At 42.7% G+C, this 14,986-nt stretch overlaps 1 protein-coding gene across 9 annotated transcripts in view; it reads right to left on the bottom strand.

The window, feature by feature from the left end:
- Positions 1-2,719: 2,719 nt before the first annotated feature.
- Positions 2,720-14,986, bottom strand: part of ELAVL4 (ELAV like RNA binding protein 4) — a 158,276-nt gene continuing 146,009 nt past the window's right edge. For 8 of the 9 annotated variants that reach the window (XM_066376243.1, XM_066376241.1, XM_066376238.1 and 5 more), the window contains exons 4-7: positions 12,653-12,806; positions 10,366-10,591; positions 8,693-8,731; positions 2,720-5,705 (exon numbers count right to left, since the gene is read on the bottom strand). In XM_066376243.1, the coding sequence (XP_066232340.1) occupies positions 5,336-5,705; positions 8,693-8,731; positions 10,366-10,591; positions 12,653-12,806 (789 nt within the window). In that variant the 3' untranslated portion in view covers positions 2,720-5,335. The remainder of the gene's footprint in view (positions 5,706-8,692; positions 8,732-10,365; positions 10,592-12,652; positions 12,807-14,986) is intronic. The other variant, XM_066376236.1, reaches the window with a different exon arrangement.

The following is a 14,986-nucleotide window of genomic DNA, read 5'->3' as shown; positions in this document are numbered from 1 at the left end:
TCTGCACAGAGAGAAATACAATTCTTACATAAATACTGTACCATGAGAAATTATCTTATTACCTAATATGCCAAAAAGCTAATAAGATAAAGGAATGGTATCTGTCATTTTGGACAATACTAAAACTTGATTTTAGCTCATAGAAATAAAGTGTAATTTCCTTGTATCATTCTCTTTCTAGGCAGAACAAAGGCAGTGAAGGGTGTGGGGCTCTCACACAGCTGAGTCTGGGAGGTCCCTGAGGGCTGTGGAGTGCACCCGCCAGGATGGCCTCCCATTAAGATTTTAATGTCTTTTCCGTTTAGAAAACACACTCTAGCTGTTAATACTGTCTTGTCCAGGATGATTTTCAAATTTTCAGGGAAAAGCAGAAAAACCCATTTTCTATTTAACTGTACAAACACTTGCCTCTGTGTGTCTGCGTGTGTGTGTGTTTGTTAAGGAACACATGTAGCGTATCTACAGAAACTAAGGGCAAAGAATGACGGGACTGACAGTCTCCTAAGTCATCTATTGCAAAAGGTGAGTAAGTGCCAAATTTTGACAAGGTTAGGGTAGCCAGACCCAAATACCGGCTGAGTAGGGGCCTCACAACTCTTTGTGAGTTTCAAACTTTTAAACTCACAAATGTACTTGTAAACCACAAATGTTCTTTGAGGCTTAAATGTTTTTTTGGAAATGAATCAATAATGACTGGCGTTGATGAAAGAACTTTAAACGGGACCTGTATTGGCAGTACACATCATTTGGTCAGTGTCTAATCTTTGGTGACAGACATGAGTAGCTTTGATACTGGTGATGACGATGTGGGATGGTTACAGACACAAGGACATGTTTTTTGCATTCTTCCCTTGCTATCACTTTAACAGAAATAACACTAAGTAAATGCCTTCAGCCTTCGCTGGCATGCAATTTTTCATCCAAGCATAACATGATGTATTGAAGACCTATGAGAAATTTAATAATCCCTGCATTCTTGTGATTTGTTAGACCTTTCCAACAAACACCTGCAGAAACTGTACAGTATTTGCCTGGAGATTTCAGGTAACAGGCTTACACTCGCAGCAAGAGGAATGTTTTATTCGATGTTAGGCAGACACGTTGTGCGGGTATTGGGAAGTGTTGCCAAGACAGTGTAAGTAGAATGTCCTTCTATGGATATTTTAATGACCTATTTAAATACTTACAGCTTTTGGTGAAACATTCAGGATAGATCTGTTGGAGGCTGGGGAATGAACTGTATTGAACTGGTAAGATCCCACCAACTCACTTAAGTACACTAAAATGACACCTTTAATTAAGAAGCAGGGGTGGGGATGATTGGTAAAAACTATCATAGGCTTGGCAGCAATATTTTTAGGCCCTATACACGTTTGTGAAGCTCTGCTATTCCTGTGGGCAACTGTTAGTTTGAATGCCCAGTTTTCTTCAGGAAAGAAACATATGGGCTTGTTTTTAAGATAAAACTAAAATAAAAACCTTGAAGTTTGACTGTGTGAAGTTCAGGCTGATGGAGTTTTAATATTTAGCTTGGTTAATTAAATACCACTCTTTGCCCTGAATTTAATTATCCCAACTATTGATGTAATTTAACATAATAATAAAAAAAAGGGGGTTAATGAGAAATGGTAGAGAATCTGACTATTCCTTCATCTGCCTCATTGGGGGTATTTCTACTTCAAGTGTCAGTTTATGGATGAGGATGTTTTATGGAGGAATAATGAATTTTCAATTAGTGAGAAAATGAAAATGAAAGGATATCATCTAAGAGTGATTGTATCAGGAAATCACTAAAAAGCTCATCTGTAAAGTTCAGGGCATATTTCAATGTGACTTCACGATACCTTAGGCAGCTCTTTCCCTCCAGGCTGACTTTGAATCATGTTCTTTCTTCACTGTATGAATAAGTCCTTGGCTAGGGTTTCTATTTAAAGGTGAGGAAGTCAAACCTGTGCTGGTTCTAGGCAAGAATGACTGCTAGCACGAAAAGGCGCTTTCTTGTGTAGTTGTCACACCCAGTACAAACGGTCTGATTCCTCAATATTGCTCGAGCTCTGCACCTCACGCTGAGTGGCCGCGCAGGAGAATCAGCCTCGGATTCAACTCCCAGCGGGAAGCTTGCTAGCTATTTCAAGAGACTCAATTTCATGGAGCCTCAGTATTATCATCTGTGAAATGAGGATGGTGCTATCTGCTTCTCCCAGATGGCGGGAAGAGAAAGCGAGAGGATGGAGAGGCCACACCGCACAGCCCGTCTGACACATATCGACGCTCTGCAAATGGTGCCTCCCTTGCGACTGAATAAGTCACAAGTGCGCTTATAAATGAGTAACAGGCACTAATGTGTCATAATGCCAATAATAATGCCAAATGTGCCAGCTTGTTATCAACCAGCACAGTGCTACTCACACTTTCAAGTACCAGTGATTCACTTGGAGTTCTGGTTAAATATAGATTTGCATTCGGCCTGAGAGCCTGCATTTTAACAACTCCCAGATGATGCTGATATTGCCTGTTGGAGACCACACTTTAGTGGCTGGAACTAGGGTAATGGCTTTTGAATACTGAGTTGACTTTTGCAACTTATCAAAACAGAATTTAACACTACCTTTTGTGTTCTTTTTTAATGGTAAAAATATTGGGGAAATCTGAAGATGCTACAGAACAAAACATTTGAATGAACACATTTAAAAATCTGGGAAGCTCAAATCCATTCTACACACTTTCATTTATTGTCTGGACAGATAAAGTACAAAAAATTCAAACACAACAAGATTATGGAAAAAAAACAGTTACAATACTTTCCCTCAGAAATCATCTAAACTAGCAAGATTAACATGAAGTCATCCATTATAACTAAAGTATACAACTGCCTGGTCCTAAGATTTTTTTTCCTTTTTTTTCCCCCGAGTGTGAACACATTATAGAGAAGAGATTTTGGCATGCTTTTCCCACTAATGCTTACTTAGCAAATGCATCAAAACTTTGCCAGCAAACTGCGTTCATTCATAGCAGATGACGTAAAGGTTTCCCTGAATGTTGAACGAGTGTTCTCAGAACTAAAATCTGGTTTTGTTTTGTTTTTTTCCAAAATCAAAAAGAGGAAAAAAAACAGAAAAAAAATTGAAAGGAGGAATCTATGATGCAGCCTTGGTTTTCGTTACCTGTCTACACTACGACGACTACTACAAAGTCTGCCTCTTCAGTGTGAAAACAAGTCTGTCTACATGCACTTAGTGGGTTCAGCATGGGAAAAAACGCACAAAATAAGCACAAGTTATAAAGAACCATAACGTTTTATTACCATTAAGACTAAACTTGTATTGAAAAGATTTTATATAACAAGACAAGAAAAGCAATAGCAAATTTAACTATCAACTAGATTATGCATAGCGAGTAACTGTTTCTATTACCCAGGGAAGAGCATGAACCCTTGTATTTTTTTGTTTTGTTTTCGTTTTAAATATATAACCGTACAAAGCACAAACATACTAAAATGATCAGTGCACTGGACGTGGGAGAATGCTCCCTCAGTCATTTTGTTCCCTTAGCTCTGTTTTGTTTTCCCCAATCTGAATTACATTAAAATAAAGACCCAGTTGTTTTTATTTTTCTACTGTGCAGTAAGAAAAAATATTCACAACAAACATGACAATATATCAAACAATAGTTCTACACAAGTTACCTTGATACCTCTTTAACTGTCACTTAAATATCATAAGAAAACATTTTAAGACATTACAAACAAAACTAGCCAAGTGTTACAACTTATAATAAATTAACCCAAAGAAAAATAACTTTATATATATATATATATTTATATTGTATATACACATACACACACAACAGAATGACACAATAATATGCTTCTTCCCATAGTTTAAGTAAACAAATAAGTAGTCTAGCCAATCTAGCTATATTTGATCTCGGCCATAGGCATCATCACATCAGCGATTAAATAAATAAGTGTTTCAAGCAACATAAACAGTGTTTCAAATGTACCAACACAGCCCAATTCTATCAGCATGGGCTACAAAGTGAATTGGAAAATTCCATAATGAATCGAAAGCAAATGTATCTTTTGTGTTCCTCTCCTAAACACATTACATTTAACTATGATACTAAGATATGTAAATAATTTTGTAGCACCTACTGCTCAAACTAAGGAAGTTTTAGATAAAAAGAAAAATTAATCTTTAAAATTTTTGTTCTGCTGACATCCCATACTGATGACTTAAAGAAAAACTGTCTTTCAACTCATCTCCTTGCTTTTGGGTTTTGACTGTGGGGAACTGTGGTACCCTGGGTAGAACGAACACTCCTTTCCCCTAGTAATTAATCATTTTTAATTATTATTACATGCTATGAAAAGATATGAAGATCATCTGTTTATAGCCCATCCTCCAAAAAACAGTCTACGAATCCAGTTTAAAACACACATCTTGATCTCTAAAAAGTTACCAGTGCAGTATGAACGCGACAAAGTTGTCAATTTCCCCTAAATTAGCCAGTCAAAATATTTTTTTTTCTCAAATCCAGATTCTCTTGTAAAAATTCTTTATATTTTATAAAAATAGATTTTTCTTGAAACCCATTTTCAGCAAAGAGACCACCTCTTTGGCAACAATGTTAATGTTATTAAATTGTTAATGTCATCAGGTATCCCCCTTGCCCCCATCCCCTAACAGAAGACTGTTTTAGTTCACATGATATAAAAGAAAAAAGGAAAAATAAAAAAATTTGCAAAAGTTTTTTTCATTTTTGCAATTTTTATTATTCCTCTTTAATTTGTGTGGGGTTTTTTTGTTTTTTTTTTTATACCAATCTGATTGGATCAACATTTTGACAAAAAAAGAAAACTTTTTTCTTTCTTTGAATGCCATTACTTTGTAAAAATTGTTTTATTTTTATTATTTTTTTTTTGTTTTTTGTTTTTCTTCTTCAAATGAGCGAATGGTCATCTTAAAAAGACCCACCTTCAAGGAAGGTAGTAAAGTTAGCTGGCTGGGTAAAAATCCCTGCACATTGCTATCTATGTATATTATATTCAACAACGACAGCTATGAAAGAACATTCAATGCATCAAAGTTATTTTTTTGTTATTTTTTTTTGTTTTTTGTTTTTTTTCTAAGCATTATAAAATCCTTTCCTGGTATACCTCAGGATAATCCAATGTTTTAATACTTAGGCAACACTGGCTTATAAAGTCCATGGTTGAATATAAGCCTTGAAAGGTTTGTTTCTCTCTCTTTTGTGTGTGTGTGTATGGGTGTGTGTGCACGCGTTTTGTTCGTATATATTTATATATATTTTTTAATAATTAAGAATGGGAAGTTCAGGACTTGTGGGCTTTGTTGGTTTTAAAGGAAACTTGTAACACTCGGTCTCCCAGGCGGTACCCGTTGAGGCTGGCGATGGCCATGGCGGCTTCGTCGTAGTTGGTCATGGTGACAAAGCCGAACCCCTTGCACTTGTTGGTGTTGAAGTCACGGATGACCTTGACGTTGTTCACTGCGCCAAAGGGGCCGAAGAGCTGCCAGAGGACACTCTCATCGGAATCAGGAGATAAGTTGTACACAAAGATGCACCAGCCTGTTCCTGTGTGACCAGGGATGTTCATTCCCACGAGGCTTGTCATCCCATCAATGGTGATCGGGGAGAACCTGGGGGGACAAGCAGAAGGGGGGACTGGTCCAGACATCAGTCTGACCAAGGATAACACAGAGATGCACAGACACAGACACGGGGCAGAGGGCTGAGTGAGTGTTTGCAGGAGAGTCTTCAGGGTTTAAAAACCAAAATGCAAAATCTAATGTCTAGGGCATTTTTCTCTGATGGAAATGGCTACACTGGATTAGGCACGTATATGCCAAGAGAAAGGCCTAGGTCAATTTCTAAAACCACAAGGAACTCCCAGGGCAGGTCTCTATCATAGTTCTATCACAGAATATGTTCACAGCGTATCCCACCCCACAATAGACGATGAGCTCTTGGGGAAGGGGCTCAATTTCATTTATTCTGTTGCTCTACTTATTTATTCAGTGGAGCACATATGGGAATCACACACATAGTAACACACAGAACTCAATAAATGTTTATTAATTAAGTGAATAACATTGGTGGATGTCAATGTTTGGGAAATTTTATTAATTTTTTTAAAGAATGGCTTTAGAAGTGCTCGGGTCTACCATCTTTGCAGTCCCTTGACTTAATGGTTGTCAAAGATCTCTTGATCTTCTTGAGGACGGAGATATGAAGAATGAACAGACATGTCTTGTTATTAATCAGATGAGTGGCTCATATTTCATTTAGCATTTATTCAAAAGAGCCTCTCCAACAAATGAGCAATAATAATAAAGATGTATCACTCCTTGATGCTACATTATCTGGAATTCATTTCTAAGCATCACAGGAGTGAGATTGTAAGTGGTTTGTGCATTTATATATCTTGAATCATTGTACATTAAAAAAAAAATAAGCAGAAAACTGTGATTTGCCCTATTACAACTACTTTTGTATTTGGCTTCAAAACCTTCTCAATTTTCATTTAATCTTGAAAAAAAACAACAACAACCCTTCATATTCTATTCACTGTCTGATATAATCTATCCATGTGTGATTCATGATGGATGCCTCAGATGAAACAATGAGGTTGCCAGTGCCTACAGCAGAAAAATCTTTAACATTTTCTTTTATACCAAACTTACATAGGGATTTTGACCTTATACAAAGGTCAAAATGGTGAGTGCCCCTGACTAGTATCTTGCTTTTTATTTTTATTTTTAATTTTAAGGGGAGGTAGGGGAAGGAGAGGAAGCAAAAACTGGGGAAGAGAATGGGAGAAAGTGTCATCTAGGACTGTTTGAAAAATAAGCACATCTTCTTGGAGATTTGAAAGTCCTATGAAAGGAAAGTTCTATGCCTGGAATTTAGACAATCAAATGGCTGCTGAAGATATGCTAAACATAACAACTTAATAGACATTATTTTTGGTATTATTCACTAAGTCAATCTTCTCTCTTGCTTATAAACAAATAACCAGATGAAACCAAAAACATCATCGTGCAGATTCTTACAGGGGAAAATCCATGTCTAATTGTTATTGGTATTATTTCTGAAGACTGTCTTCTCAATCTTTTCTCCTCCAACCGAATGAATTGACCTCGTTCAAGTTTATAAGTAGAGAATAGTTAAGTATTTATGATAAGGCCAAAGTCAGGGTCAGCAAAGAGGTTTCAACTTTAGTTGGTTACAGCTGCCTGAAACACTTTGGTAGGAAAGCTTCTGGGTCCAAATCCGGGTTTAACAGGAAAAGAGAATGAATGCTCTTATCCACTAGTGATGTTTACTATATGTGGGGACCTGGAGGAGGCGGAAGCCATGCATCCTGCTGCCGTGTCTTGCCTGGCCTCATTTATGTATAAGTGTATATCTCTCTCTTCATAATATTTGCTGCTACTTCACTCAATTAGAGAGGAGCAAAGGTAGGGGATGGACTAGGAAATATGTAAAAAGCATGGGAACAGGCAAGCAGTGTGTTAGACACGCGGAGCTCATTCACTCCCTCGTCCTGGGACTGAGATTTGAGAGACCGGTGTTTTGAAAGCGGAGTCTGCTGTCAAGTCACGTCCTCCACCGGGTGCCTGTTTCCATGGTCGGGGCACTCACCATGCATGGCCAAGTGGTGAAAGAACTGCCTCGCTCAGGGGGTGTGATGAGGACTATTAAAAACCCTATCTCCTTCCGTCGACTGTACGGAGGGGAATTAAACTGTGCAGCTCTACTGAGCAGGATGATGAAGATGCTATGTCCCTAGCAGCTCAGTGGAGCTTATCGAAAGCACATTTGGGAATCCCATGGACACAGTGACATAACGCGCTCAGCTCCCTGAGATTCAGCTTTCAGACTAGGCCTGGAGCACCCCTGTGAGTGCATTTAGAGAGCCCCCAAAGCTCTGAATCAAATAGACTCCCCAACCTCACAAACAAGCTGTAAGTGAATGAAACAGCAAATTCAAACACACATACATGTATAATCATGGGAGCATTTATAAAACCGTCAAAACCTGTAACAAAAGCCCCACAGAACCCCTGGCTGAGGTGCACACAGGTACGCTTCACTCCCAGGCTGTGCCCCGAGATGCACACTGAGGTAGGGGCGGGAGGCAGGAGGTCCCTCACGCATTTGTTCACGCTTTGGCCAGGGGCTGGTAGTCCAAAATCTAATTTTTCCACTGACAATCATAAGATTGTCAACCATGATTAGCAAACTGTTCTAATTTTGATTTGCAGGAATTTGCCCTCTTAACTGAATCTTGGCATTGCTAATGCAAAACAGTTGCTCTGCAAGTTTGCAAAATGGGTGGGCAGAGCTGGAGCCTCCCCCTCAGGGAAGCCGCTGGGGGTGGGGGCCAGACTATCAAGGGCTCGGTAGCTCGTAGCTGTGGCACCTGAACCATGGGAGAAGCCCACCTGCAAATGAAAGAAAAAGTGAAACACACAAACAGACTTTGTGTGCCCTGAAAGAAACAAAACCAACTGAGGTCCAAAATGAAAAGTAAGAATTTGACATGCTGGTGGAAGAAAAAGGAAGAATTAAAAAAAAAAAAAGTAAAGTTAGTGAATTAAAAAAAAAATTCTAGCCCCAGTCTGTGCCAACACGGACATCTGGCAGTCTGCGGAGTTTTAATTACCTCTTTACGCCATAGGCCATATTAAGCAAATTGTCCAGCCTGCAAAGAGAAGGAGGATCTCTGGGTTAATGCCTCGCAGATGGCAAGGTCGCTCAATGGAACTATTAATAAGAATGCTCCATTTTCAAAGAAGAAAAGCTCAACAACTTGCCCCGTGCTTAGGAGTCTATCCACCAGCAGGTCCGCCCTCCCTGCCTCCTACTGCCAGTCATTCATGTTCAGGTCAATGCTCGAGTTTAAAGCAAGTGTCTAATGAATCTCGCTTTCTTTCAAGGTCTAAACTAATCCCACTGCCCCCACCTCTTAGCATTCATGTGTATTTTATTTTATACTGTGCATGAAATTGTTAAAAAGAGGTGACGGCTTCTTAAGTTGTTCACATTTTATTGTAATTAAACCTGTGAATAAAGGTCTTTTTCATATTAACAAGACATGCACACATGCCATGCGTATCAGAATGAATCTTTTCTCTTAGTTTAGCTACATTAACTGAATCTTCTTATTACACACATTTTTGGGGGAGTAGGGGAGGTTTTGGGGTGAAAATTAAAAAAAAATTCACTATTTACAACCTGCAAGCACCTCGCAGTAAACTGCTATTATGCTATAATCTCCCTCATGCACAGTACCTTTTGGGGACAAGCTATTCACACCATGGGGCAGTAGTAACCATAGTTTCCACCATTAGAAGCCTGCTGGAAAGCCTTTTTGCATAAATACTGCATGTGCTCTCACACAAAATAAAAATTAGATGACTTGGACTCTTCATGAAATCGTTAACCATTTCGAATCCCCAGGGCACAGAGGCCCCTGCAGAGGCGGAGCCTTCTCCGCCCTGTGGCCAGCTGGGAGGGCGCCTCTCTTCCCACGCGGTGTGTGAAACGGGAAAACACCCTTCATTAAAGGGAAGTTGGGACATGCGTGGAGTAATTATTAAGAATTATTATGGATAGGTCAAGAATATTCTTATCATTTGCACAATAGAGGCCATTCAAACTCGCACTGCCTTTCTGGAGAGAAACCTGCCTTTCTTCTTCCCGGGAGAAAGGAGATGCCCAGTGCATCAGGAGCTTCTGGGGGGGGGGGGGTTCTTAAAGGAAACACTAATAAGGTGTAGATAAAAATCTTCCTCCTTGCTTTCCCAGAGATCGCTGATTTAATAGTCAGAGTGAAGTTAACACAAAGGAGAGTACCCCCGAAGAGAGTACCCCGCACACCTAACCCATCAGTTACCTACAGAAGAAAGGGGAGTCAGGCCATCCCCCTCTCTCTGGCAAGGACTTGCCTTCTGACCTACTCTTTTCTCTGACTTTATTAAAGCCACTGCCTTAGCCTTAAGTCTAAGCTGCTGGATCTGGTCACATCTGTGATTAACTCTTGTTGAAACTGAACCTTCTTATTTGGTTAAATGCAGAAATTTTGTTTCCACCCAAGAACCTGAAGTTTCACCACAGTCATGGTGGTTAAGTTGGGAGGGGGCTTGGAAGAGCATCTGATCCAATCATCTCATTTTACAGGAGGGAAGACTGAGGCTGAGGGAGGGGAATTTGCCCCATCATTCCTGGGGGTGGAGGTGTTCACCCTTGCCCCATCCTCCGGGGCCACGAGCTTCCCTGGTCCTTGCCCAGCTCTGTACCCAGGTAGCAAGGTGAGCGGTCACGTGGCATGCCTACCTGAACCTCTGAGCCTGGTGGTGAAGCGGGCCGGGGTAGCGCCGGTTGGGGGACTGGTAGAGCTGGGAGAGCAGGGCCTGGCTGGACTTCTGGCTGGGGTTGTTGGCAAACTTCACAGTAATTGGTTCTGTAGCACCGCTGGGCTTCTGGCCATTCAGCCCTTTGATGGCTTCTTCTGCCTCAATCCTTTTATCAAAGCGGATGAATCCCACCCCTCTGGACACTCCTGGGGAAAGAGAAAGAACCTTCATAAAGAGGGAACAGGCCCTGGCCGGTTGGCTCAGTGGTCGAGCGTCGGCCTGGCGTGTGGGGGATCCAGGTTTGATTCCCGGCCAGGGCACATAGGAGAAGCGCCCATCTGCTTCTCCACCCCCCCCTTCCTCTCTGTCTCTCTCTTCCCCTCCCGCAGCCAAGGCTCCATTGGAGCAAAGATGGCCCGGGCGCTGGGGATGGCTCCTTGCCTCTGCCCCAGGCGCTAGAGTGGCTCTGGTCGCAGCAGAGCGACCCCTCGGAGGGGCAGAGCATCGCCCCCTGGTGGGCAGAGCATCGCCCCTGGTGGGCGTGCCGCGTGGATCCCGGTCGGGCGCATGCGGGAGTCTGACTGTCTCTCCCCGTTTCCAGCTTCAGAAAAAAAAAAAGAGGGAACAAAATAAGCTAGTGAACATCTCAGGGAAGTGGTGGGCTGGGCCCAAGGGCATTCTGTGGAGAGTCGGCCCACCGGTGGGGCTAGGGCTGAGCCTGGCCCCTGAATCTCTCTCACTCATCAAAACGCCTCTGCCTGCACGCCTGCCCCACCGTGGCTCTGGACAGGTGCCGTCCGCCCACAGAACACAGGCCTCTCTCACACCTGGCCCTTGCAGACCGCCAGCACCTCCCTGCTCAGCCCTCCTCTCCCTTCAGTTGCTGAAACTGATCACCCACTGTCCAGCTTCCCCTCCTCCAGGGGGGCTTACGCACCTAGCAACTAAGTACACTATTTGGAAAGCAAACTCTGACAACATTACAACCTTTAAAATCACCTTCTATACCTTTTTCTTTTCAATTTTTACCTCATGCGTGGTACCTGTTCCTCATTGCCGCCGACTCCAAGGACAAATTAACAAATAAAATCCAGGAAAGAAACCCTCCCATGGCTCCATGTTGCAAACAGAGGAAGTTCAGACTTTTTGGAGTGGCACTTAATACCCTTGACGACCCTGCCCCAAAGCTGCTGTTGAGCCTCATGCCAGCCAGATGTTCCTAGGACAGGTTGTGTTCTTCCTCGACTTCATGCCTGAACTCTACCCTACTAGCTTGTGCTATGGGATACACCCTATCTGCCCAGAACGCTCTATCCTTCCTTCTTGCAGAAACTGCAAGTCATCCTCTCAAACCTTGTTTAAACTTTGCACCCTCAATGGAACCTTCTCAACAATTCCTACCAGGCAGAGTGTGCCTTCTCCTCTGCTCTCACGGTGCACTGGACAGCCTCAGGTCTAGCAGGTGTATCACGCTGGAGTCCTGTAAGGACTGTGCCTCCTTATCCCTGGACCTTAGTGCCTCCTCCATCGCGGGACCTTGGTGTCTGTCTGCACAGAATCCGTGGCACAGCCAGCTTCAGTGAGGGTTTGATGCCTAAATTAAATGATGAGCATGTGCTGAACTACTCCTAGGGGGTGTTTTAAATTGGGATCAAGTTGGGAGTAGGGGAAAACATTTTGTTATTAAAAATGCCCAGGGTGCCTTATGATTTTTACTGAGAGGAGGTGGTTACTTTTCTTTAGTGTGGATAATGTACCTCAGCACTGGAATCTGGGTTCAGATCTCTGTACTGACACTAACTAGTTGGACCGAAGTCAGTTTCCCACATTTTGGACCTCGGGTTCCTCATGTGGGGCAAAATGAGGCAGTTTGAGGTTCCCTCTAACTCTATGATGCTACCGTCAGGGTTAGAGCGATACATACACGTTATTTTCACACTCAAATGTAGTGTTACCTGGTTGGGGGCTGAGAGAGACTTTGAAGGCCATCTATCCCACTCTTAACTTGATGCCTGAATCATCGTGACAGCCCTGCCGGCTGCTGCTGCAATAGCTCCCCTGATGAAGACCTCCGGCCTCCTGAGACGGCACTTTCTAAATGTGGGCAGTTGATGGAGAAGAAGTCTTTCTCCTAGGTCAAAAACCTGTCTGCTCATCTTCTACAACCTTCATCCTCAGTAACCATTACACCTCTGTTCCTATGGGTCACAGGGCACGGGCTGGTGACACTGAGACACAAAGAAAGAAATGACAAAGAAACACCTAACCTGTGACTTGATCGACCAGGATTCGTGAGGTGATGATACGGCCATATTGCGAGAAAAGCTGCTCCAGTTCCTTCTGGGTCATGGTTTTGGGAAGGCCGCTAACGTAGAGGTTAGCATCCCTGATTGAGGCAGAGCTCGGACGGGCATATGAGACCTAGGAAAAGGCAAGAGGAGCTAAATCCATTATAGGCAATACCCTCCGAGTAGAGACTGAGTCAACAATCAAGATGAGAGTGCCTCATCTATCATTCTAACTAATGGTGTCAGTTTAAATAACGCAGTAGCTCAGATTTTTAGCTACTCTTGTAATAGTGATGAGAACCAGGAGAACAGCAATAGAGGAACAAGAGGAGAGTTGACAATAACTTAAAACAAATGCACAGATAAGGGTCTCGGAGTGCAGAACAAAATAGCTACTGTATGGCAGCTGTTAAATGCAGAACTACCCACGCCTAGAGTTCTGAAGATTTACCTCCTGGGTGTGGGTGTATAGATGATTTACTGTATCCAACACATAATAATCTTTGAATAAACCAAAAAAAAAAAAACCTATAAAATTCTGCTCTGCTGGTTTCTCTCCTTGCCACCCTCCCCACCCCCACCCCTTTCTTCTTGAGCACATAAAAGCGATCAGGTTCTCGGCAAGATTTTTTATGTTCCATCCTTTGTGTTGCTCCAATCTGTTCCCACAAGGTCTGCTCTCACTGAACGACAAAGCGCTGGTGAAATGGGGCTGAATGAACATCTGCTTGCGAAACTGGATATGTGACCTTGTCATAACATCTGCAGGAACCAGTTGCCTTCGAACTTGGAGGCAGAACTTGGAGGCGGAGCAGATAAAACCAGGATAACCAGAATGAGGGCACGGTGGACAGGAGGGAGAAGAGGGCGGCAGGAGAGACGTGAGCCTCACCGACGGTTATAATAAGTTCGACTTTGTAAATTTGTCCTCTCAGATCGCTCAACTGTTTCTTTCCCCCAAAAAGCTAACACAGAAGTGTAAACAGATCTGAAATTCCATCTGCAAGAAGCCAAATCTGTAAGCAATACACACAAGCAAAGCAAACCCCAGCAGTCATTAATTTTAGACTTTCATTTACTTATTTATTTATTTTTTAAGAAAACAACATGAGACGTTTGAAATATAATTTACAGCTAGTCTAACAAAAGCACTTTCCTGCTAAAGCTATTTCTGGGGCGGTTATGGCTCAGAATAGATGATGAAAACAGTCATTTCAGAGAACATCTGACAACGTCGGACAGGAAGGGACCTGTACGCCTTAGAAATTTTCAGTTGGGAGTTTTATTTCATCTACAACCAATTCACTAGACCTGCTAAGACTATAGGGCTGAGTGTGTGTGCAGTGTGCACATGCACACTGCACACACAAAAGCATGCGTGCAAAAGGAATGGTACATGTGAAACTGGACCTTCAGCATTAAGAACAACATCTCAAGCAGTGAAGCGAACCTTGCTTCTGAGACGGGGTCTAGCAAAGAGGAACCATAAATGAGCAGACCCCGCACCACGGCGCCCTCTCCCTCTCCACGACAGAGGTGCTAGGCGCCTCTATGAGTCCCACACCTACAAAGAGATGTGATGTCAGTGACTAATCTATCTCTGGTCTCTCTCTGCTGACTGAGTAAGGCAGTATGCCTGCAGTGTCTACTTCTAGAAACTCATAGGTGGCCCCTCCAGGTCCCTTCCCAGGACATGGCTGACTGGCAGAGGGGCCTTAACATGAAGGGACCCTCTGTGTGCATTTCTGGGGGAGTGGGGAATAAAGAACCAAGAATCCCACGAGACTGCTGGACAGGATGCCCCTCCATACCAGGCTACCCCACCCCTATCCTTTAAGGGACCAAGTCTTTCTGGTTATAACCTTGAAAAACTCTTTGTAGGCATAAGGAAGGAGCGGTAGGAGAGAAAAAATAGAAACATAGTGATATGTCCCTGATAATGAGGGTCACCCTTGTCTCCCCCTCCCCCTTACTGACAAGTTAATTATCTGAATGACCTTTTTGTTTCCTTAAACCATACCCTCCTATCATGATGTGTTTGTTCATGGCGGGGGGGGGAGGGAATTTCCCACCTACTTCTTCAGGTCCAAGTCCTACTTCTCTTTCAGATTCAGTTAAATGTCACCTTCTCTAAACAGCTTTCCCTGATCTCACCTCCTCCTAACCCCCACCCACCCCCACCCAGCAGGGCTCTCAATGAGCCCACCCACGGTACTTAACCTGTTCTGACCTTGAGTCACCATCTCTCCATCGAGTCTGCTGATCTCCTTGAGGCCATGGGTAGTATGTGTGCGTCTTATTCATCTCTGTGGC

This window comes from Saccopteryx leptura, chromosome 3, assembly GCF_036850995.1.
Source record: "Saccopteryx leptura isolate mSacLep1 chromosome 3, mSacLep1_pri_phased_curated, whole genome shotgun sequence".
Lineage (NCBI taxonomy): Eukaryota > Metazoa > Chordata > Mammalia > Chiroptera > Emballonuridae > Saccopteryx > Saccopteryx leptura.
This window is presented reverse-complemented; position numbering and strand designations above follow the sequence as displayed.